The sequence below is a fragment of the Anguilla anguilla genome, chromosome 2 (genome assembly GCF_013347855.1).
Source record: "Anguilla anguilla isolate fAngAng1 chromosome 2, fAngAng1.pri, whole genome shotgun sequence".
NCBI classification, from domain to species: Eukaryota; Metazoa; Chordata; class Actinopteri; order Anguilliformes; family Anguillidae; genus Anguilla; species Anguilla anguilla.
Window position 1 is genome coordinate 54,108,767 of NC_049202.1, and position 26,014 is coordinate 54,134,780.

Genomic DNA, 26,014 nt, shown 5'->3' on the forward strand with positions numbered 1-26,014 from the left:
GATGATTATAACTAAGGGAAGGTAAATCTTAAATTTCAATCATTATACCAGAAGTCAAATTTTCATATGGCATGCAAAGTTTATGCTCATGCAATGTACTAACTTGAATAGATTCAGCTGCTTAAGGGTGATCCTAATTAGACCTGGCACATTTTAAAACAATCAGCAATAGGTTCAGTACAGTGGTAAGATTTTGCCCTTCTTTTTCGTAAGGTCGGTAACCTCAGCTGCTAGATATCCACATTATTCATGAGAGTTAAGTGCTGAGTTTGTTCACTGAAGCTATTCACTGCTCTCTCATGGTTTTGGTGATTCTTTGTTATTGAGAAGTATAACTTGCCTCTACCCTTTCCTGACCGTGCTCCTGCCTGTGAACCGCAGTGATAATGTTTAAAACAAAGGATATAATATATAAAGATATAAAGGCCACTCTTGCTTTAGTAAGTTATAAAGGTTTACTACTGTTCCCATAAAGCAATAACAAGCTTGGGCTCTCACAACTGCAACCTTGCATCTTCAGGCATATTAATTGGAAGTGCTCAGAATAGAAAAGCAAGATCTGTCCAATGCTTTTTCTCTCTTCAGAAGTTCCTGCACCCATTTCACCATTAGTTATTGACACACAGGCTTGATGACATACTAATGCATTACTTCAGTGGGTATGATAATGCCTTGTGTCTTTCCCTCTTATTGTCATCTTCCCCCCCAGTCCTGTGGAAACATCTACAAAGGGCTAGCGCAAACTGGAGCGTGGGGTTGCTTTGATGAGTTCAACAGAATCTCAGTGGAGGTTCTCTCTGTGGTTGCTGTACAGGTGAGCAAGCGGTCTTCAATTTGAATATTAATTTTATTTAAATTAGTTTGAGTCACAGTGGAGAAGCAATGGCTGACATACCTAAAACTCCAAACGGCTCACTTCACAGAGGCCTGTCAAAAAACAAGCCTTGAGCCTCAAGCTATCCTTGGGACTGAAACTAATTGAAAAGCAAAGCCGCTTTATAGTGTATTGTATTATTGTATTAGTGTTGCGTTAAATATGTGGTAACGCTTCCTTTTACAGTCCCCAAAGCACTAGGTATTTAATTATAGGATAAGAAGAGCACATAATTGGGTAATTACCACTGGTAAAAAATTTGTAAATAATAAGAAAATAAAACTGAAATACTTAGAAACTCTATTGCCTATCAATTCAAGTAACCATCTTGTAAAGGTTTTTCAATGCTATATGCTATCACCCATGCACCACTGTTAAGATTGTTAACATATGAAAATTAAAACTAGTTCAGTCTCACTTGTTTTGATATCACAGTAATGGTTGGTAGAGAGGCTTGTAACAGAGCCTTTCATAACGTGCTTGCTCTTCAGCCATGACAAAATTATCAGTTGGCTGTGGCCTGTGGTGTTAACACTGTTTTTAAAGAGAAAGAAAGGGGGGGGGGGATTTGATTGGCAATAATTAAATCAAACCCCTACGACACCCACAGTTGATTTATTCTAACCAGCCTCTTTTACAACTACGCCTCAGTTGCCCGAAAGCCTGGAATCAAAAAATTACCGAAACTGAGTTAGACGCATCCTCTGTTCTCCAGCGCCTTGCATTACAGCTAGCGTTTCTGAATTATGCTTTGACTGCAAAAATAGGACCAAATGCATTTAAATCAGGGGTTTTCAAATGCAATACTGGGGTGCTGTGTGTTGTAGTCTTTATTCTTTCATTTACCATAACTGTGTCCTGTGAATAGCAAAGAGTGGTTAATTGTTCTTAATTAGACAGGTCTACTGATGGATGATTTACCCTCACATTATGTCTGAAATAGCTGTTCATGAAGAATATTCCACATTCATGTCCCAGCTTTTTTAATCCAGCAGACCAACTATTGCTTTAATTTTCTGCAGTGTGCTGCATGACAAATTATTCCTGAAATGACGGGGGTCCTAACTTATACTATGTGCATAGTGAAATTATATTGTTTGAAATTACATTATTTGTAATTTAATTTAATTATGTAGTATGTAGGAATAAGTGAACAAAGTTTGAACATACACTGTGGGTCCCCAGGACCAAGTTTGAAAACCATTGTTTTAAATGATTCGATTTTTTGAAGAAAAAAAGAGATGATGTGTGATGTCTGCTGAGATTCTTGCCTCAAGGCGCAAAGATATTGTTTGGTCTTTGCTCTTGATGATGGTGATGATATTTTTGTTTCCTCTGTTAGTGAGTAGTTGTAGGACATTCATGTGTAGACTGATGGTGCACACTGATACTGCTTGACAGTTGGTATTATTGTTTTTCTGTTTCTAGTTAGATCTTATTACTTAAAAATGACAGAATTTCCTGTCCCTTTAGATAATGGATTTCTAAATTTGTGAAGAGTTGAACCAGTGGTTGGGCGTTGTTCACAGTATTTTATTTATTTAACTATGGTATTAGCGCATTAATCTCTGCATCCTAGATGATACAATTTTGTGTTAAATAGGAAAATGTTCGTATTAGTATTACTACTGTATAGAAATATACAAATACATTTAAACCAAGGGTATGGTTTAAAATCAATCGACAATCAACAAATAGTTGCCCAGACTAGTGTGATTATTATTACTCAATTTATAGTTCTGCCTTTACTCAAACTTCAGGGCTGTTTTACAGACTCTTTTGACTATTCTGTTTTTAGTATTTTTTCAGTTCTGCAAAACCTGTGTAGTGCAGGGATACACCTCAGTGCAGTTTCTTTTTGCAAACACAGGTGGGATCAATTTTCCATTAGGTTAACTAAAAGCAAACAGAAAGCTTTACAGACATATCAATATTGTGACAAATTAGTGGTGTTCTTCCTCTCCTTAAAATCATTCACTGTTACTAAAAGAATGAGTCTCAAGCAGACAGTGTTTGTGCATACTTGATTCATAGCACAAACGGTCAGGCAGTTGAAAAGCCAATCCAATTCAGCAGATTTCTTTCAACATTTAGGCTGTCAACAGTTAATTAGTCTACTCTGCTACCTCCCTATGCCATTCTCATTGCCACTCACAAAAGTAGTTCTGCAGGAGTTTGGTGTCAATGTTTAATAGTGTCCTGTAAAATCCTAAAAGTATCCAGCCAGTAACTTGGAGGTCATTCAGAGTAAAGGAGAAGTTAAGTTTCACAACTTTATAATTAACAATCTTGTGTCAAGCTGCCTAAGGGGCTCACAATGTGTGAGATTTCTACTTTCCATGCATGAAGTATAGTGAGTATCAGATATCCACAAGTCATCATCAGAGCCTTGAATGAGGAATTTGTGGAAATATGTTGGCATCTGTGTCGCTACAGATTAAAAATGAAGGACTTCATCCTGAAGTATTTTTGTTTGCTTAATGTTTTGAAAGTCCAGTTCTGTCTGAATGGCTTCATCAGTAAAAACAACCAACAATATGTCTTTGGCCTCTATTTTCTTAGAAATAGAACAGGAATTCTCTACAGTTTATGATCACATTTTTATTGAAGAACCAGAGTGTTTCTCAGTGTGTTTTATTGCAGTTTTAGAAGCATACATTTCCTTAGAGTTTTTGCATGCTTACTTGCCCTTCAGTCCTCTCTTGAACTCGTTGTACACTGAACCTGCTGAAGAGGTGAAATTATGGTGATGTTATGACACCAATTTAAAAGAGGGGATTAACAAATGACTCAGACAATTAATCTTAGAATCCCACTGATAATTTTGTTATTTTAAAGGGCTCTTGTTCAAACACTGCATTTTATGTAACATGCATTGCATTTAGTTTGAATACTAGTGATTGCACATACTGTAGCTGTAACACTGCACCGTTCATAGTTTTAAATTTTATGTCCTTAGCCTTTATTCAGACATGTACACTTGAAAGTATTTAACCTTTCTTGACTTTTTGCTAGTGTTATTTGTAAAACATATAATGCTGTTATGAATGATTGCAACCCCTCTCAAAAGGTTTGTATGAATATTAGAAACAGAAAATGTCTTCTTTGTGGTAACCCTCACCCCCACTTTTTTGGCTAAATAAGATTTTTTTAAAAGATTGCCAATGAGGTGAGACAGTTTTACTCATTTCAGGAATTGCCAGTGGGGTAAGACAATTTCACAATTTTAGTAAAAAGTAACTTTTAAACAAGATAATATTTTCTACTTGAGAGAAAAAAAAACTTTTAAGTTGCAAGATTTTCAGTTACAGGAATTACACTTTAACAGTGAACTGTCAAATAGCATATAGCCTAATATAATACTTATCTACCTGTTCCTTTGAGCATTGTTTGCAGCACCTACTGTCATATTTTTTTTCTTTCTTGAGAATGTTTCTTGTTTTTACTTTATTGTTGGTGCAATTAGCACTGTGAAAGTGATCTGCATGTGAAAGTGTCTGTCATTTTGAAGTGACCTGCCTCCCTTCAGGTTAAAAGCATACAGGATGCCATAAGAGACAAGAAGAAGAGGTTTAACTTCATGGGAGAAGAGGTCAACCTCTTCCCCTCTGTGGGGATTTTTATTACCATGAACCCTGGATATGCTGGGAGGACAGAATTGCCAGAGAATCTAAAAGCACTCTTTCGGTGAGCAGAAAAAATAAATACTGCTTAAATTATTAAGCTGTGCATGAATGACTTGTAATAACCTGTTTTCTGCAACTTATATGACTGTCGAGGAACAAGCCAGGCTCAGTGACTGCACACAAACGAATTATCAATAGGGACATCTGTACAAAAACTGATTTCTGTATAAACCTAAATTTACCTTCCTTTTTACATTACATTGCATTTTTTTGTATTTCATTCCATTTCTGGGTAATATAATATGACTACATTTGCTTTATAAACTGATGTTTTTCTGGCCATATTGACTGATGCTGATACCTGTTTTACATCACAGCACAAATACAAACTGCAACCATATTATCTATTAAGGGGAGAACTAGATAAGCGCAGATGTCAACTTTTGAAGAGAAAATGTTAGTTCGTTTTTGTATAGGAAAATGTTTCAACTTTCAAACTGTAAAACTTACATTTGATGCCAATTGTCTGGCAAGTGCTGTTGTATTTTCATAGCCAGGACAATAATATAAAAATGTAAATGAATGGCAGTCTCTTACTATCCTTGAAAATACATCACTCTGCTAAAAGGAAATGAGTTTGGCGATGTCCCACTGCTTCGCAGTTAATGTGGAGTAGCTAGCTAGTTTACAGATATTACCATGGTGCCTATAGTGACAATTTGATTTTCAAATTAAACAGGATGCTATAAAGTCATCTTTTTTGGGAAATCAGATTTGAACAGTGGTAAGGCATTGGAATAGACCCAAAGCAAATTTGCAAATGGAGGGCCAAAATGAAAAAGTTCATAAATATTCCATAACCTAAACAACTAAAATGGAGATAATGTGTGAGTTCAGTGCTGCTTCACAATGATGCTATTAGTATGTGAAGATATATATGCAGCTCGTGGCTAATAATGCCCTTTAATAAATACATTTACAGTTCTCCTACTCTTTTATTATTGTAATTTCTTTAATTAAAATGCTGTCTTGGTCAACTCTGAAATCACATGTAGTTTCAATTTAAATTTTTCACTTAATTTACAACATCAGTAGCACATCAAATGCATGACCCCTTTAATGTCTGTTGCCTCATCATATCTAACATGGTATCTGCCAGAATCGTTCTGTTGGTGTAATACGGATTGGTTCGTTTTTGAGGTATTATTGGCAGATACTGATACAACCTCAGTATTATTGTCCATCCCCAGCGGTGACCCATCTCTGTGGTTAAAGGCTTTACAATTTTATGGTACATCTTGTGGTATCCCTAGATACATTTTGTACATTCCTCATAATATATTTGTCATACAGTTTGAAGCTTTTTATAGGAATCCAGCTAAACAAAACAAAGCTATCTTGTGCACATAAGTTGCTTTGGCTCTGTTGTAGCCCCTGTGCGATGGTGGTGCCGGACTTTGAGCTGATTTGCGAAATCATGCTGGTGGCTGAAGGCTTCATTGAAGCCAGACTTCTGGCGAGGAAGTTCATCACCCTGTACCAGCTTTGCAAAGAGCTTTTGTCTAAACAGGTATGCCACCATCCAGCAGTGTTTACTATAAATGTGAGCTATTAACCCGAGTGTTGTCTTCATAGTTTGCATGCAGTCCGTGTCCACTGGCCGCTCCTCACCAGACCCGTGATAAAACCTCTTCTTTGAATTTTATACCCTAAAGCAATACTTTTCATGTATAAACAACTCGCCACTTATCAAATCTGTTAATAAATGTTTTCCTACTTCACAGTCCAAAGAGACTGTACTTCTTCAGTCTGTCGCACTTGTTTTTACTGTAAAACACACATCATAATTGAGCTTTTTGCTGTGAAAGATGTGTGGTGCTTAAATTTGATTATGACCTCTGATTTCATAACTGCAGAGTTAAAAAAGACTCATAAGACAAGCTCTGTACCTGGATGGTGTATAGCTTCTATAAAAATATAAAAAGGGCAATGTTTAACTTTTTGTAATGATAGGGTCACTCTAAGAAAAGTCATCATATTTCATGCTGAGAAAGATAATTTCAGGAGTTCCCACTGCTGTTAAACTCAGGATAGAGTGCCATTTTTGACCCCGAGGACAACATAAGGGTTAAAGGATCAAGTCATGCGTCAGTTTGTAATGCTCTGTTTAATGTTTCGGGAATTTTTCATCACTTTTTAATGAGGAATATTCTTCTGCCAGTTGAGTGGGACATATCTGTCAGCTCAGGTTAAATATTGTCACAGTGGTTATGTATGAGTATAGCTCTTTGAAATGTCATTACGAATGAATTGAAACCACTTTTCTAAATGGCATTAGCATTGCCTATTTTTCTATGCATGATCCTGCATGGGTTTTCCACTGTTGATTTTCACTTACTTTTATGGTCACTGTAAAATACTCATTCACTTCAGGTCTCTAGGATATACTGGATCTGTTTTTAAGGTGCATTAAAACAGTACTCCTCTTGATACTGACTGAATTGGGTAAAATAAAACCACATTTTATCTCCTATGCAGGCATCACATAAAAGAGCACTGCACAGTGCTTTCCTGTGAGGACTTATGCATGTTGCCTCTGTGTTGCAGGACCACTATGACTGGGGCTTGCGTGCTATCAAGTCTGTGCTGGTTGTGGCAGGGTCCCTAAAGAGAGGAGACCCTGATAGACCAGAGGATCAGGTGCTAATGAGGGCTCTGCGCGATTTCAACATCCCTAAAATCGTTACTGACGACATGCCTGTCTTCATGGGCCTCATTGTAGACCTGTTTCCTGCTCTTGACGTTCCGCGTAAGAGAAACCTGGATTTTGAGAAGTTTGTCAAGCAGTCTGTGCTAGACCTCAAGCTGCAGGCTGAAGATAACTTTGTCCTGAAGGTTAGTTCGAAAATTAATGATATTGTGTCGAATAAATGCATTATAATGCTGATTTCAGTGGACAAAATGACAGTACCCCCACCCCCACTACACACACAGACAAGCTTTCCAAAACAGAAGAACTTAAATCAACCTGAAAGTAATTGGTTGGCCTTTGATGGTTAATGATTGAGCATTACCTTTCGCTATATCCGGCATGTTTTTTTGTTCTGTGTTATTCTCCAAAAGCAATAAACCTGAGATTGTTTCAGCCTCAAATGGGGGTATCAGATGAATACCCCCATTTGAGGCTGAGCTGGATGAATTGGGCAAAGTAATATACTGTGAGTTATGATTGTACTTCTGGTGCCAGACTCTGAGTCCTAATTCCAGACATTAGTTTGAAGTTATAGATATCAGAGGCGTAGGTATCTACTGCCATGGGAAATAAGGACAATCTTCAGAAGGTCAGCGGAGCGCAGAGAGAACTGAAATGATGTTCTGTAAATAAGCTTGGACTCTTAAGAAAGCAGTTAACCCTGGCATTCTCCGAGAGCCATTTAAAAGAAGACCTGACTGATGCACAGGAGGTCAACAGCTCCATCTTCACCTATTGCTGACACTGTATGAAACTAGTCATCTTTAATGCAAGAATGAGAAGCTGCAAAATGCCTCCTTGCCATTAATTATGGCCCCTCATAGACGCACACATCGAAGTTGCAATCAACATGGCTTTTTAAAAGCTGAGCTTGCTGTGAACAGCAGCATGGAGAGCCCAGTCAATGGCATTGATTGAGCATGCCATTGGCATTGTGGAGAAGATCCTGTCTCTGGGGGAAGAGATTTGTTATCTCTCGCTCTTTTTTTAGGAAGGGGGTGTATTCTAAAGGTCTTCAATCGATGTCAAAGTGTAATTGTGTTTTTGTACATCAAAGGACAAGAAGCTTGGTATGGCATTGCCTGGTTGAAACATCGCAGAAACAGTTTGTCAGACTGTCTCGCGAATGATCTTTATGTTGTCAGTATTTAAAAAAGGAAATTAATTTGACGGGTTATCACTATCTTTTCAGTGTTCAACACATTTTCACTCTCTATGTGTTACTGTGATGGTTTTGCTTGCGCTACATTTCTTTTATTAAATTAAATTGGCAGTGGTTATGTTATGCATAGCAGAGAGTTAAAAACAAGAATCAGTCTGTTATAATAAACTTGAGGAGAATATGAAAATAAGTTTTTGTGTATATTGAAATATTCTGGTTAGGTTGGAACAGTAGAATTCCTGTCTTATTTTTATTTCTATTGCAGAATAAAATCATACAAATGAGCTGGAAATATGACATGGCATTTAGCTTGAGGATTGAATTCCTGTTTACTAATTCATATGTATGTAGTTAGATCTGATGGACAGCTTGTAGCTGGGTATATTGAAATTTCCCTGCATCGGCATTACAACAACCTTTGACTGCCGTATAATTATTATAGTTGAAAGGAGATTGTATTTTCATAATTGAGCTATTGAAAGAGATATGTCAGGAGGCAGTTTTGAAAATGCTGTCATGAAATTGCTTTCTTTTCTCTCTGTTATCGTGATAAACAAAAGTGGAAAATTACAACATTAGGTTAAGTTCAGTCTTTAAGGCTTCAAGATGTATGCCTGAATCGTGCGTTGGTGCCACGGTAAAGAGTGCCGCTGCTCTGTTCTTCTCTCAGGTGGTTCAACTGGAGGAGCTTCTTGCCGTGAGGCACTCAGTATTTGTGGTGGGAAATGCTGGCACGGGGAAGTCTCAGGTGATGAAATCCCTGAACAAAACCTATCAGAACATGAAGCGCCGGGCCGTGTGGACTGACCTCAACCCCAAGGCAGTTACCAACGATGAACTCTTTGGTATCATCAACCCTGCCACCCGCGAGTGGAAAGACGGTGAGGCTGGGGGACCTGTTTGATTTTTGTAATGAGCATATATACATGCACTAGGATCAATTTCAGCCACCACCCATATATATCTTCAGATATCTTCTTGGTCGAGCAGTGGCCTTCATCTGGGATCTATCTCGCTATTAAACATTGAATTTTTCAGGGCTGTTCTCCTGTATCATGCGTGAGCTGGCCAACGTCAGCCATGATGGACCAAAGTGGATTGTGCTGGATGGAGATATTGACCCAATGTGGATTGAATCTCTGAACACTGTCATGGATGACAACAAGGTAAAACATCCTTAAAAGACACAATTGAGGGTACTAGAATACATTTACGTTTTACACATTTAGTAGCCGGTATTTATCCAGTGAGACAGTACATAAGCGCATGCACATAAAAATAATCATGGTCACAACCAACAATATGTCGACAATACATCATTTTACTACATGACATACATACAAGAAATTACATAACATAGTATGTGTAAGAGGAAGTAGAGAATGTACTGTAGTATTTTTAAGAAGCAAATGATATAGAGGATTTAGCGTAGGTATTGGTAAGTAGTGTGAAACTATGTAGCCCAGAAAGATTTGCATGCAAAGCACACTCTCAGCCAGTTATTTTGTAATTTCCTCATAATGTAACTTTGTGCTTTTGTTGGCTGGGATAATGTGTTTAATAGGTGCTAACCCTAGCTAGCAATGAGAGGATTCCTCTGAACCCAACCATGAGGCTAGTGTTTGAGATTAGCCACCTGCGCACTGCAACGCCTGCTACTGTGTCCCGAGCTGGTTAGTATTTCCACCTGCACTCACTGCATTTAAAATGAGGCACACAGAGCAGATAATAATCATATGCTTTCATGTTCCATATTCACATCTCAGCTTTTGCCATTGAAATGTTAACTCCATACAGGTCTTACAAAAAAACAATTGAACCATTCTATTAAGAATAGTAAATTAGGAATTCCCATTCCCATTTTCAGTATAAATAAATACGATTTGTTTATTATTTGTGAAAATTGTCTGTTTACTTTTTGTCCTCTCAGGAATCCTTTACATAAACCCAGCAGATCTGGGCTGGAACCCACCTGTGTCCAGCTGGATAGACAAGAGAGAGGTCCAGTCAGAGAAAGCGAATTTGACCATTTTGTTTGACAAGTACCTTCCCATTTGCCTCGATACCCTCAGATCAAGGTAACCGCAAGCTAAATTTGAGCATTGTGAGCTAGCGATAATTAAAAATAATAATAAAAACAAAATTCCTGTAAGAAGCATTTACAATGAAAGAAAAAAAGATTTTTTTCAAAATTAGTTTAGCTTCTTAGTTTGCATACTGCTGTACTTTGCAGAAATCTCATAACAGCTGGTATGTGGAGGTCAAGTGAGGGGCATTCAATCTGCCATTTCATAAATGGCTTTTGGTGATGAAATAAAATTAAATCAGCATGGTACAAGTCTTCAGTCTGCTATACTTTCATGTAGCCAGTAAGAGCAAAACATTACTTGGCTATTCCAGCTGCTAATACATTACACTTCTGGTGGTGGTCGTCTGTGAGCCAGAATGGGCTTGCTAGCTGACTTGTGAAACGTTGTGGCCTTTCTTGAAAGCAATTATTAAGAGGGTGAGACTAAAGGCAATACATACCTCAGCAAAGAATGCATAATGATGTGCGGTTCAAACCTAGGCCTGCAATTATGTTAGCAAGAAACCTACAACGATGTTAATGAAGTAATTGAGCAAAATGGGTCCAAAATGTCTGGTACATATCAGAGTATTAATTCAAATGCTGTTCTGTTACTAGATACTGTAGCTAATCTCTTGGAGTGCCATTTATATGACACTCATCCAGTAAGTGTTCATGTGCTGGGTCTCCCCTTCCCTTGACTCTGAAAAACACTCTGGGCAGGCGAGGGAGGGGGGATATATCTTGTTGCCATGGTGATGGAGAAAGTGTTGTGAGATATGGTACATAATCAGGTTTACTATGGAGACACAGCAATAGCTGGATGTGCATGAATTACATGAATCATTTTGTCATTGCAGTTGTTTAGAGTAAACCTATGAACTATGATGGTCAGGTGCACAGACCATGAAGCTGTATAAAAAACTTGCTTTTATGTAGAATTCATCCTCAAATGGAATTGGAATTAATTGTCCTAAGAACAAATATAAACAGCGAGACTTGACAAAATGTCAAACACAGTGAGGATGATGGGTTACCTGTTGGTTGGGAAACGTTGAAAATCAATGTACCTCGTAGCTTTTGTTTGCAATAATTTGTTGTTCCGCACAGGTTCAAAAAGATCATCCCGGTCCCAGAGCAAAGCATGGTTCAGATGCTATGTCATCTTCTTGAGTGTCTGCTTACACCAGAGCACACGCCACCAGACTGTCCCAAGGAATTGTATGAGCTCTACTTTGTTTTCGCTGCCATCTGGGCATTTGGTGGGGCCATGTTCCAGGACCAGGTAGGGATATTTGATGGTATAGCAACCGCACAAGCATTCACAATGACTTTTTGAGTCAGGAATGGTAATACAATGGTACGAATCTGCAGAAATTAGTATTGGCGGCACTGTTTTGCATTCTTATTTTTGTGATATTTTTGTGGCGCACGTGAATTTTTAATAAACTGCCATAGTAAGATGATCAAGATGCACAGTAGTTAGGAATGTTTACAAATGTTTACATTTTTTGTTACTTTTTTTAAAAAACTATCTCAAGTAAAATATGTGGTCTTACTCACTGGGCTCTCAGAGTACCGCTGAATAGCAGCCAAAATAACTGGGTCAGGACCAGGTCCTGCAGTTCTGCACTCTCAAATATAGCAGACAGGACTCGCTTAACCCAGTCATGTTTCTGTCATCAATTTATGTCTGTAAGCTTTGACAGCTATGCATGCTTGCCAGGTGAGCTGGATAGCATGGCCGTCAGTGCTATCCAGATATTCCTTTTGAAGAAATTATTATTAATTTACATGAATATACTGACTCTCCACAAAGGGATTGATTCACATTGGTACATAGCAGACCGAGAAGCCACACATATGTTAAACATAGACCTTGAAACACACTCTTTAGTTTATGCCTTCATTACAGTATTGTATTGAACTATGTGTACTGTACGCATAACATTCTATGGGAATTATCCCGTTAGATAGAAGTGAATGTTTTCAGCGGTATAATTATGATTGGTTCTTTTTCTAAAATTGTGTATTCATGCTATAATGCTATCTGCACTATTAATTGCTATAAAATTCAACAGTTATCCTAGGAACTGTTAATCTGTAGTCATGTAGGCATTTGTGCATGCTTGGTATTGATATGGTTAAATGTATGCTTGTGCCAAATGTGCATTTTTAGTATTTTCAGGAGTGAAGCAATATTATGCACTGATAATAACCTGTGTAAATAAAAAAAGTCCTCTTTTTCAGTCAGCCTAGTGCAAAGGTCAAGCAAGGCAATAATTTTAGTTACTGATTTAAAAGTCAACTGTTTTTCATTAAAAAAGTAATGTGCTGGAAAATCAAAATGCTGACTATGACCTTTTTAAGAGGCCCTGAATATATGGAAAATAAAATGCTTTTACTCTATTTGCAGCTGGTTGATTACAGAGTCGAATTCAGTAAATGGTGGGTGACTGAATTCAAAACAATCAAGTTCCCTTCTCAAGGCTCAGTGTTTGACTACTACATCGACCCTGAGACAAAGAAATTTGAACCATGGTCAAAAATGGTTCCCAAATTTGAATTTGATCCAGATATGCCTCTACAGGTTTGTAATTCTGTTCATACGCTGTTTATATAATTACTATTTAGAGGAAATGCTCTTGTGTGCTAGCAATATTTAAGACAGCAATATTAATTCAAATTTTTACTTTAAATTGATTATGATAATTCATTCCTCTAAATTATTACCTCAAATGTGAATGGGTGATACAAAGCAAGCAGTGTCCTGTAGTGTTCAATATGTCAACCTGGCTTATTCTGAAAATCATTTTTTCTGTTCATAATTTTTTCCCCATCTTGAACTAACAGTATGGTTGCAGTGCGGCATAATGGTTAGGGAGCTGGGTTTAGTTCCCAGTTGGGGCATTGCAGTTGCACAAATAAGCAAGGCACTTGACCTAAATTGTTGCTGTAAACATCCAACTATATCAGTGGGGTGTACAGTATGTACATGAATGCAAGCTGTGAATGCTGTCCTGGATAAAACGTCTGCTACGTGCGCAAATATTGCTCTGTGTGCTTGATTACACGTGATCAGGGCCGTGTTTGGCCTGTGGCTCCTAGCATGGGCATTTCTGGTGTTTTTAAGGGAGTTAATGATAATGGATCCTGATACTCAAAAATATGAATTGCCATCACCATAGTTTAATAGTGATATATTCTGTTTTTCAATACTATTAACAGCGTAACATTTGGTATGCAGCACATAATAGAAATAATTGAGCAAGCAGCAATGAAATGAACAATGGTTAGAGAAAAAAGAGAGAATTATTCAAACCTTCCTCAGAGAGTTATGACTGAGACTGTTCCCAAAGCTTGTCTAGTGCTGTTCAGAAATGCATGAATAGTTTCTTTAGACGAAAACAAGTTATGGCTTTGAAGAAGTGAAATAGATGTTTAGATGATGTTCTGTCTTTTTTCAGATTATTTCCCAAAATGTATGAAAAAAGAGCAAAAGAAAACTTTAAAATGTAATTCTTTGAAATATTAATTTACTTTTGAAAGGTTTATTCCTGTAGGTTTATTAATTAGGCTGTTCTGGACATACAAGATTTCTGGCCCTTTCTGTGCTCCTATGGGTAATCTCTTGGTTGTTGTTCTGGAAACGAACAAATTTAACTATGTTATAAATTAAGTAAGTGTTTCTCATTTAAGGGGGGTTAGATAGAATAAATGTGGTACCATTCATTGCAATGAAGGATGTAAACTCAGATACTATAATCTATATCCAATTTAGTGCTGTTTGCAAGTATGGCATATAAACTGCTTTTCAACCTCAAGGTGTCCACGCTTGTGTTTATAATGAGTGCTGGATGATGTCAGACTCACTATTTTGATATTGGGCATTGCAGGCCTGCCTGGTACACACCACCGAGACCATCCGCGTACGCTACTTCATGGACCGCCTGCTGGAGAGGAAGCGGCCGGTCATGCTTGTGGGAAGTGCAGGCACTGGGAAATCAGTTCTTGTCGGTGATAAACTGGGCTCCCTTGATCCAGAGAAATACTTAATCAAGAACGTGCCCTTTAACTACTATACCACATCTGCTATGCTGCAGGGTATGTTTGTGCGCGTGTGTGTGTGCGCATGCATGTGTGTGTGTGTGTGTGTGGTAAACAGCTTATGCATAAATAACTGATAGGCACATGGTAGATTGTTCATTTTTCTTGATATTTATATATTTTGCAGGCATACTTTTTTTTAAAGTACGGCTGAAATGCATGGTTTCATTTCTTGGTTTTAACAACTGTGCTGCAGTCTATTACATATTTAACACTTAGTGTATTTTTACATATTAGCTGTCTATTTGTCTTGGCAAAAAAAGTTCATTATAGCAGAGTCTTTTGGGAAACTAATAGTTTTCATTATATATTCATTTTTCAACATCTGTTGAACATTATGTCTGCATTATAATCTCAGCTAAGCTTCTAAATAATCCAAGCTGTACTGCAATGGCATTCATGTAGGCTTAAAAACATTTCTATAAATTCATTCCCTGAATTTTCTATTTTGCTTAAGCCATTTTGATTAGGAAATAGTGAGGGATATCCAGGATGTTACACAGATAAGCAAATCTTATTCCAGAATCTGAAAACATAAATTTGATATGAATGTGATGGACAGCCAAAAAAAATAATTGAATGCTATTTTTTTCCAATTGTACCACGCTGTTTTTTCTTGATATAACAGCCAAATAATTGAAGTTGAAGTTGTATTTCAGCGTTCATGGAAACCTTCAGTTTATTGCTGAAATGTATTCATTCATAATCAAATCTACCGTGACTCTCCTTTTCCTTCTTTGTTTCCCAGCAATTTTAGAGAAACCTTTGGAGAAAAAATCTGGGAGGAACTATGGCCCCCCTGGAAGCAAGAAGCTTGTGTACTTCATAGATGACATGAACATGCCAGAGGTGGATGCATATGGGACAGTGCAGCCCCACACACTTATCCGCCAGCACATTGATTATAACCACTGGTAAGCCCAGAATGGTTCAGGCAGTAATAGGATGTGTCCCTAAGGGTGTAGATAATGCCAAGTCTGTTCGGAAAAAACAAATACTGCAAAAGTCATGTTAGAATTTATATGTGCATTTTGCAGTATTTTCTTCCTCAAAAGACTGTGCTTTTGCAATGACATTTCTAGTTATTGAGAAAAGTACATCTGTGCAAATTCTTCCTAAATCTTTATCCTGCTTGGATCACTGGTATTATGTAATATTATACGAGCTTTATACATGAGTCCAGCTTGGTCATTTTTCTCAGACCATGTCCAGAACAAAGCTAATGAAAGGTTATGTGTTTTTTCTCCATTCAAGCAATTAGTACAAAGCCTGATATCACTTACTTGAATTCTTTATTGTGTATGCATAAAGTAGTCATATGGGCCATTGTCATCTATACAATGGTCATTTGATGCGTCTCTCACAATTTAACAATTTTAATCATTTAAAGGTGTTCTCACATCTTTCTGACAGTGTCTCTATATAATGTTCTTTACAGATAAAATTGTATAGAATTGAATTCAGTGCTTTCCGTGTCATAAAATAAAAATGTATTTAAAAAATATCACCCTGAAAAAACATTTATAAAATTACTGTGATCTCCATTCAATTTAGCCTTTTTCCTACAGTCAGTCAAAATCAGATACTTTTAAGTATTCAGTGTAGAGAAACACTGGTTAAACTGTATCTAATAGATTTCTCAATGTAATGGATTGCAAATTCGGTTAGTTATGGTAATGAGAATAAATTGACATGGTTTTACATTCAGTTCCAGTTTTACTTTTGTGCTGGGCTGATAATATTTTCTAGTGCATAGGACTGCCAAGATTCCATTGAGCAAGATTTATGCATGCCTGTTCTAGCAGTGCCTCTAAAACCATTGCTCTGTGGAGTAAATTCACTGCTGGTGATGTTATTTATGTTGCAAGTGTAATGTTAACCTAACAAACCACAATTTGAATTGTAACTTTAACCATATTTAATACAACAATTGTCAGTTGCTGTTTATAAATTGATATTAAAATGAAATGCCAAGTTTAATAAATGCTTTTTTCAGCAGGGATGAAACATTTTTTGAGCAGAGTAGGTTTTAATATACTAAGCGAAGTTAAAAAAAAAAGTCAGTCAGCAAGTCTCATGGAATTGCAAGGGCTGATGGGAGAACTGTGAGTCACTTTCCCAGCTGAAGAAGAAAAAAAAGTTTGGTGCCTGCTGTTGCAGAACAAACCGATGTGCTGTGTCCCCTCAGGTACGACAGGAACAAGCTGTTGCTGAAGGAAATCCACAACGTGCAGTATGTGTCCTGCATGAATCCCACGGCCGGCAGTTTCACCATCAACCCACGGCTGCAGGTATCCCAGAGACACGCCCATTTCGCCCCTGTGATTTATCAGTATTGCTGCACTCTTGGTGGGGCCAGCCAGGGAGGAAAGCAATATTCAATTTATCTAGGGATTTAATTTGATGCTGGCATTGTTTGTAAAGATTGAGATTTAGATTCATTGGGCACATTTACAAGAGAGATAAAGAGAGATGCAAATATAGCAGACTGCTGTATGAGGCCAAATAATTTCACTACAAGCACCTGGTTGGATGCTGTGGAATGAATTAATGATCAAATGAAATTTCCAGATGCTGACATTCAAGCCTCATTCAAGCCTTGTTGCCCTCAAAGAGTTTATTTGGAGTAATGTACAGCAATGCTTTACCAGGGTGCAAGTTATGTTGATGTCTATATAAGGCCAAACCTTACAATGTATGGGTTATTTTGCAACTAATATCAGGAACATACATACAGTCTTTTGATACAAATAAGAATGAAAACCAAGGGAAAGGATTTAAAATGTGCAACGGTTAATCAATACCTTGTTCTTTTGTATTCATGTGAAATATTAGAATTTTGACAGTTTTGAACTGCCTGTACTCTGATACGTTCTTCATTGTGGTGCTTTGCAGCGCCACTTCTGTGTGTTTGCGCTCTCCTTCCCTGGAGTGGATGCCCTGAGCACCATCTACAGCAGCATCCTGAGCCAGCACCTGAAGGCCGATGGCTTCGGATCGGCGCTGCAGAAGAGCTGCCCCCAGCTCATCCAGCTGGCCCTGGGCCTGCACCAAAGGGTGTCCTCCAGTTTCCTGCCTACAGCCATCAAGTTCCACTACATCTTCAACCTCCGGGACTTCTCCAACATATTCCAGGTGACCCACATTCCCTGTGCCATTCACACTATCCGTTTGTGCTTAATTAATTGGGCTACACAATCCCTTGCAGTTATGTGATATCTGTGCCCATATTGATTCCCCAGCATCACTGCATAAAGGAAGACCTACCAGGTTATAAAAACAGTTTAACAGTTCAATTTAAGTCGCTCACACTGGAATACAAAGATGCAAATGATTGCCTCTGTTCAGAATGCTCCCACCCGCTGGCTATCCCGTCAAGCAAGCATTTGGTAGTCGCCCCAGCTCTTCTCTTCTGTTGTCCCCCAATGGAGGAACAACCTTCCCCAGTCATGTTTTTGCAGGCATCTAAAAACTCTCTTTTTCAGTCAACACCTCAGTGTTAATGTTCAATACATACACATACTTCTCACAGGTCTTGAGACACCTATTGTAACTGTTACTGTATAATTGTTACTTAAATTGTTACTTATAATTAAATCTGTCGCTAGCCCTTGTAGTTTTTGCTTGCTATATGAAATGCACTTTGTGTAATTCACTTGGGCAAACAATTTCTAATAAATAACTAAATTGCACAGTAATTTGTAACTCAATCAGGACTCATATGCCCTGGTTTTGCAGTCAGTTTGAGTTTTATAACGGTAGCCCAGCACTGAATACATGCTGGAACTTTGATGATTCTGAGCTGGGAAGAATATAAAGATAAAATCAATGTAGGGTCCCAAGATTTGACTAGTCAGGGTGAGCAATTTCTCTTTGAAAGACTTGCTGATGTGAAGTCATGACATTTGGCGGGGCATGTGTCTGTTAAAAAGATGGGGGCAGATCCCAGGGGTTTAAAGTAACATTTTAATACATTTACATGAAAATAATAATGTACCTCTAAATCTGTCTGCCTGCAAGCCTCTGGGTGAGAGCTCTGTCAGAGTGTCACCTCTGCTGATTTGCAGGGCAGCTTTGCTCCTCATTTAACAGGTACAAATGCATAACTTCGCACACTACCTCGGAGCTCTCTGTCACAAAGGAGACAGTGCAAAAAAATAAATAAATAAATAAATTAACTCCAGTCATGGATTAACTGAAAAAAAGGAGATTATCTCGCAAATCAAAGCACAAGAGGTGTCTCATTTGGGAGGATTGGGTTTAGGCCTAAGGGTAATTTTTGAAGTATGTCCTCATTAAATATGGCATCACTGTTTGACTGCGTGATGTTGTGAATACAAATGCTTCCATTAATCTTTGGGAGCCCACATCTTTGGATAACATCGCAGTCGAAAATTTAATCACACTTTTTTCCCTGAGAAAACAGACCGAAATTTGTATTAGAGATGCTAGACATTTTGATTACTTTGGTATTGAACTGCACAAAAACGGCATGATATGCTAGTTTTACATATGGTTTTATTTGCATTGGTGACCAGTTCTTTAAGGCTAAATATATTTATTATTGTCATTTACATTAATAGCAAAATGATGTTTTGTTGCTTATAATCACATTAGATTAAAGGAAAGCACAGCAACAGTTTGCTACTTTTTTCTGTCTGGACTTTGAGGAAGAAAAAAAATGAGATGGCAAGATTCAGGCACAGCTGAGAGATCTTTGAAGTCATAGGCTTAGTTCTGCTCTGCTGATTTAGCTCTGAGTTCAAGTGCCGGAGAGAACCGTACAAGGAGGATCTGCCTTAGAGCAACCTCGGAGTTCTCTCCATTTTATATAGCCTCGTGAGAATTTAAACATTTCTAGATTAGGTATATTTAAGTAGAGCTTCATAGTCCACTGTCTTTTTTTGATAACATAATTGTGTCGGTTTTTGTGTCGGTTATTTATTTATTTATTTTACCTTATTTTTTGTCAGGCTAAATTCTCGGCTGTGATCCTTGTCAAAAGCCTAAGAAAAAGAAAAAGAAGTAGTTTAATATTAAAATACTCTTATTAATTGCACAAGAACTTCCTTTACAGCCCGACTTAGGGTGTAACTTGATTAGAAGGATAAATTCAGATGTTAATAAATAATTGAAGTCAGGTCCTGAATTGATTCCAGAACATCTTTGAAAAGAGTGGGAATGTGTTTATCTGTCCTAGAATAGTCTGAAGAAAAATTAATTTGTCTGTCTTTAATATAAACCTGACCTGTGGAAGCTGTGTAATATATTTCCTCAGGTGATTCATCAGAGGTTTACTTAGCCAACAGTATGCCTTGGCACAGTTATTTAGCTTTGAACACCCTGAAGTTTGTCTTTGTCTTAATGCTTTATCTAATCACTAATGCAGCACCAGTGGATGAGCCTAGAGCACAAAATGTGATTGTATATATATTTGTAGTTGTTGAATAATTAAAATCCATTTTCTCAACTCAATCTGCTAAAATAAACAACCCTGTTCTTGCCTGTAACTTTGTCTAAGGTTTCACAAAGGCTGGGGGTGAGAGTGAGAATTCACTCGAGAAAGAGCTCAGCTGTAAACTGTCAGGACACATTGTACCTGAAGGATAAATTGAGTCTTGCCTTGAATTTATAGTGCAGCATTCTCTCTTGCCTCCCTAATATGACAGCATAATGTGCTATCTGTTGTATCATATGAGACTGGTAAGTTTTAACAGCAGACCCTCTGTTGTATGCCATTTTAAATTAGCTCTTTAGATACTGGGGGTAGTCTTTCGTTTTCCATCAATAATAGTGAGATTGGAGATGCTTTCTTCTGAAATGCTATTGCAGTCCAGTTTTGTGTATATTAAGCATGGAATGAAGTTCTTGAGATGCCGCATACTTATCAAGGTCTTCGGAAAGCTGTTGTTCTTCCGTGTTTGATGACTGGAAGTTTGAAAACAAATGAACTGGCAGAAATTGACTGGAAAGAGTCAAAGGAGAAATGAGCACACTCCCTCTGTGAGCATAACATTTTTAGGTCTTCTAATTTTTTTTAACCCAGGAGTTTTGAAGTTAAAACCATATCAAAAAGATTTAACACACTAAGGGTATTTTACAGAATGATGCTTGAAGAAGTGTTGATTTTACTGCAGTGTTTTAAATGTAGGATGGTATTTGCTTTAAAATAATATTTAACAGATATTACCATCATTTTGATACATTCCTGTACAGTGGCAAGTTTGTGGCTTTATACATGTTTCTCCATCACTGTGGAGAAAAAAGTGGCCATTTTATTTTGCATTGTTTAAGTATAATAAAAAGGATGCATGATAATATCCATGTCTTATCTTAAGCTAAACTAAGATTATGGCCGATATGATGAGGCAACATACGTGCCCAAAAGACAACACATTACATGCGCCGCTGATGCTATAGATTCACCGAACTTAATATGTTAAAAAATTTGCGTAATCATACTAATCTGAATTTTTATTGTTATTACTTATTTTGTATTTATCATTTTTACCAGCCAAACTCTCAAGCACAGCTATACAGAATCAATGCTTCTTTGAGAATGTACATATTATGCACCGCTAACATTGCAGGGTAGTCTTAGACCTGTGCTATTTCCAATGAGTCAAACCTTCTATACAGTGCTGTAGAGAATACAAATCAGCATTTTCAGTTTACCCTGAAGTGTGTAGGTATAGTGTTTCATTGTGTGAGTACAAACTATTTATGAGGTAACCAAGGGGTTTCAAATGAGTTTCATGAATACATACTGTACAGCATTAGTCAAGTATTCCTATGGGTTTCGTTCACTACACTGGCATCAAATGACCAGCTTTTATTTTATAGAAGCCATTTTAGATGTATTAATAGATTGCTGTGTAAGCATTCAGGAAGTATGATTATGGCCTGAGCCAGAGATATCACTATAATAGACAAATCTTTCACTTCTCAGTTATATGCACACTGCAGCTTGACTGAAATGGCTTTGCAAGTAAATGACTTTGCATTTTTGCTTCTTCTTCTTTTTTTTTGCAAATGACTTTGCATTTTTTTTATCATGGTTTTTTCTGTTTGTCCTAGATACTTTATAATTTTGTTAATTTGTTAATAATAAGTTAATTTCTTTGTATTGTAATTATTGGTATTAATTTCCTGCTTTAAAGCTTAACCCAGAATGGAGGTCAATCCTGTTAGTTAGTGAGCCTTTATGATTTGTCATTCCTTGCTTTTAGTACATTTATTTACTTGTTTCAATCAGGTACTGTGCATATAGGTTTACTGAGGAGCAGTTTGTATCTAGACATTTTAAAATGTCTTATTGGAGTCTTATTTGAGTATTTGCAGGGTTTGGAGAAAAACACCATTTGCAACAGTGTATGTTCAGCATGAGCAGAACCACTAGCAAGAAGGTAGTTTCACTGCAAGAAAAATCAAGCTAAAACCCGATGTGACAAAACGCATTCTACTGTGCAATTTCTTCCTTCTTTAAGAGGCTGAACAATCACAAATGTGATAGTCTGTATTTATCCTTGCCCTTGACATTGTGGCCTCCTGAATATTCAGTTTCAGTTTGTCTTTGAGAATTCTGAATGCTGTGTTAAACTATAATCTTTTTTGCTTGGTGTTTGTAAATGGGTTCCAAAAGCATTGCCCGCAGAAGCTTAACCTGGGCTCAGCAATTCTCTACACATGTTGGGTGTACTGTACTTGTCACATGGTCCTGTGAAAAAGATCTATTTCAGTGAGCCACTTTACAGGTCCATGCTCAACAGTGTCATGTTGATTCTTATGTAAATTCACATTAACTTTTTTTTTGTTTATTTTAGATAATGTAGAATTTTCTAAGTAACACTGTGTGAATGAACAAATTCATTGCTTGAATGTCCTGTCTGTACTTTAAGCAAGTAATTGTAGGCACTAAAATCAGAGAAATCCACAAAAGAGGATATTTTTATGGCAGCCAGTGCCACGGGTGCCAAAATTATGAGTGGAAACATTCCTCCCTCATGGTTTATATCTCTAATTACCCAAATTACTTGCACCATTTAGCACTAGAATCAGAAGACAATTGTCACATTGCTTTCAATATTGTGACTAATCAGACTGGCCTCTCGGTAAACTTGAGGTGACAGCTATGATTTGCAAAAACACTGGTGTGGGGAATGCACGGCATCTGTTTCACCACACATTTTCTCTCCTGACGGTGAGTGAACAGTGCATGTGCAATACCATTTCCATACCTCATGACCTGGCTGCCTCTTGTGGTGCAGTTGAAATGGAACTGATTCCTGTGATATTCATTTCACGCATGGCTACCACATAATCATCCCAATGGAGGATGACAGGTTTAAATCTCCCAGAGGGAAACTAACTAGAGATTAATTGTGTCAGCAACCCCATTGAATCCCAAAAGTTAACTTGGTAATAATGATCTGTTAGGGTTTTGCAATGCAAAATATGACTACCACAAAATTACAAACTACAAGTAACTGTATTTAAAAGCAACCCGGACCTTTCACTCAAAACCTGTCATAAACGTAGTGTTTCAGAATATGGATTAAAAAAGAAAAGTTCACTATTTTGTATTTTCCTTGTGGGGGAATTCTGCAGATGTTCTGAAATGTCTCCTGGTTTTTATGTTGACTAATTAAATATTTATGCATTCGCAGATCTTGAAGGGATAGATAAAAATTTAATTTTAGCTTTAGTGTGTGCTTTTGATGAGCCCATTCAGTATTTATTTCTTAAAGCAGTAAATTAAATTGCTGCCATTTTCCATAGTTTACCGCTGCAATGGAAGACAAGGATAATGTTGTACTAATCAGATATTTCTCACAAGATGTTTTTTGCAGGCGGTGCAGAGTTGGGCACATTTTTTTCAAAAACTGAGATTGAACAAATGTCATAAATAAGAGAAATGCATTCGTATTCGTTCAAATTTTTCAGTCAGAATTATAACATTGCCTATAACGTATATTATGGCTCAGTTTTAATGTTTTTTTTTTCCTGCTTCTGGGATTTATATCAAAGTTAATGATTGCCTTTTTTTAATAGACCATGAAACATGCGCGCATTGCATGGGAAAGGTCAGAAATTAATCCGCTGAATGATGGCCTGTGCCATACGCCATAGACCTGGTCTGGGCAGGCAGTCAGTGAATGGCACGAATGACAGACTAAACTGTTGAGCTTACAAAATGCACTGCGCCATGCAATATCGACTGACACAACCCCAGCAGCAGCTCCCCTCCCACTTTGGTGCATGGCGAGTCACGGAATTACCAAATTGCTCTGGCACGGCAAAATATATGGAGAAAATACCATTTCGCCGGCACAACGGCTTGCAACATGTCATCTGTCGGCCGGAAAATAGAACCCTAAATGTTCATATGTTCGGCTGTGTCATGCTATGATTTGATAATTTTTTTCTTCTATTGTGCTTTATTTAACGATATGTCTTTAATGAAATAAATAAGAAACTCCTTTATCAAAAGACCAATACTAAGAACACTGCACTGTTAATCACTGTTATCTTTGAAATGCTTTTTTTGTATTTGTTTGTATTTACCTCAAGTCTGTATACTGTTCATAATGTATTCCTCTTTTGCATCAACTCCTAGCTGAGGAAATGTTTAGTTTGAACATTCCATTTGTAGCTGTTACATTTAAATCCTTCCATGAATTTATTCTCTCTCAATTTCAAAGTATGACCTGGTTGACCTTGGGTGGGGGATAACTGTTGGGACTTCTGCATCTCAAACAAATAAGATTGCTTGAAATTCCAGAGATCAGACAGTTTGCCTCTCTGAAAATAGCCTGTTCAGGCTGCAATTGTCATTTTGGCTCAGATGGCACTATGAATGCAATAATATGTTTGCATACATAACCATCTGTTCAGAAAATCTCATACTTTCCTTCCAAAGACCTTTAAATTGAGAATTTTCCCATTAATATGTGTTTGTTCAGCTTATGATCTTGTTCTGACAGTAGCTAAAATGAATGATAGAATGATTATTTCAGCAGAGTGCAAACAATGAACATTATGCATGGGTGAGACTCCTGTTTAGAAATTAACTTACATTTAGATGGCTTGTTTTCACCTTTCTGTTATCTGTACTTTCAGAGTGCAGCTTTATAGTGGATTTTTTTACTGTTTGTTCGCATGCTGAATCTTGAACCAGTGACAACTGCACTGTAGGGTATACAGTATCACATACATTGAGTTGCAGTTATACACTTTTTCTATTTTTTTTTTGCAGTGCATTGTGTAAAATAATGTCCACAAAAATGTGGTTGCACTTAGTGGCACACAGTCCTATATAACATGCTTACAAGTGAATATGCTAGGACCTGTTGGGGCTTGCTTGCTGCTGTAATCGTGATGTACATTTAATCATGATTCATATTTTTATATTTTTTTGCCTGCTCACCACAACCTATATACAAAGCAAGTTGTGACTGTATCAAGTTGCTTCCCACCTACGCTCTATAGAAAATACGGATTTAAACACTTTACACAATCAATTAACATTGTGGGTGGGCCCAGATATATAATTGCTAGTTTGTTCTGTTATATAGATAATTAGGTTAATTACTGTCAGTTTGCTGGCTAACTACTGTTGCAGTTCACACATGGACAGGAGAGGTGGCCATATGCTGTTTGCTAGGACATTCCAAGAGCCATGTTAGCAATGGACTGGCTTGCATTAGCTCGGATCGTGGTTGGCTTAGTTGTGTTCCAAGAGAAATAACTGCAAGATTTCAGCATTCAGTGGATGCTAAAAATATGATAATGATGAAATTATATACAGTGGCCTGCTTGCAGAGACCCTAATTTAAATCACTGTATAATTATGTGCATATAACTGTATACAGTATGGATATATACAAAACATATACGAAAATTACTTGGTTACATGAAAACAATGACATGGGTGATATGGGTGTTTGTAAATGTTTTTCATGAAATAAATGAAATAATAATTTTAAAAATATGTTTTGTGTTTACTCAGGTTCCCTTTATCTAATATTAAATGTTGTATAAAGATATGAAACCATTCAGTGTGTGACAAATATGCAATTATAGAGGAAATCAGAAAGGGGCGCAGTGCTGTAACAAGGATATTTATTGACATGTTTATGAAAACTTTAATTTAACAGACTGGATTAACTGACTGTTTCCTTCTGTAGGGCATTCTATTTTCTACAAGTGACTGCTTGAAGAGTCCCCAGGACCTGGTGAAAATTTACCTTCATGAGTCTAACAGAGTTTATAGAGACAAGATGGTGGAAGAAAAGGATTTTGGGGCCTTTGATAAGATGCAGTCTGATACTGTGAAAAAGTTTTATGAGGTGAGTTTTGTAAAGTTTCACACACGCACACACACACACACAAATTTACTCACACTCTCTTGAGTGGTAGAAATCAT

At 37.3% G+C, this 26,014-nt stretch overlaps 1 protein-coding gene across 1 annotated transcript in view; it reads left to right on the forward strand.

The window, feature by feature from the left end:
- The window catches only part of dnah9 (dynein, axonemal, heavy chain 9), a 124,177-nt gene that overhangs the window by 28,471 nt on the left and 69,692 nt on the right, over window positions 1-26,014 (forward strand). The window contains exons 28-42 of the mRNA XM_035405087.1: window positions 710-814; window positions 4,404-4,561; window positions 5,932-6,070; window positions 7,108-7,395; window positions 9,085-9,295; window positions 9,453-9,580; window positions 9,979-10,087; window positions 10,345-10,492; window positions 11,593-11,767; window positions 12,899-13,072; window positions 14,379-14,586; window positions 15,338-15,503; window positions 16,778-16,880; window positions 17,485-17,724; window positions 25,776-25,937. Of these exons, the coding sequence (XP_035260978.1) occupies window positions 710-814; window positions 4,404-4,561; window positions 5,932-6,070; window positions 7,108-7,395; window positions 9,085-9,295; window positions 9,453-9,580; window positions 9,979-10,087; window positions 10,345-10,492; window positions 11,593-11,767; window positions 12,899-13,072; window positions 14,379-14,586; window positions 15,338-15,503; window positions 16,778-16,880; window positions 17,485-17,724; window positions 25,776-25,937 (2,514 nt within the window). The remainder of the gene's footprint in view (window positions 1-709; window positions 815-4,403; window positions 4,562-5,931; window positions 6,071-7,107; window positions 7,396-9,084; window positions 9,296-9,452; window positions 9,581-9,978; window positions 10,088-10,344; window positions 10,493-11,592; window positions 11,768-12,898; window positions 13,073-14,378; window positions 14,587-15,337; window positions 15,504-16,777; window positions 16,881-17,484; window positions 17,725-25,775; window positions 25,938-26,014) is intronic.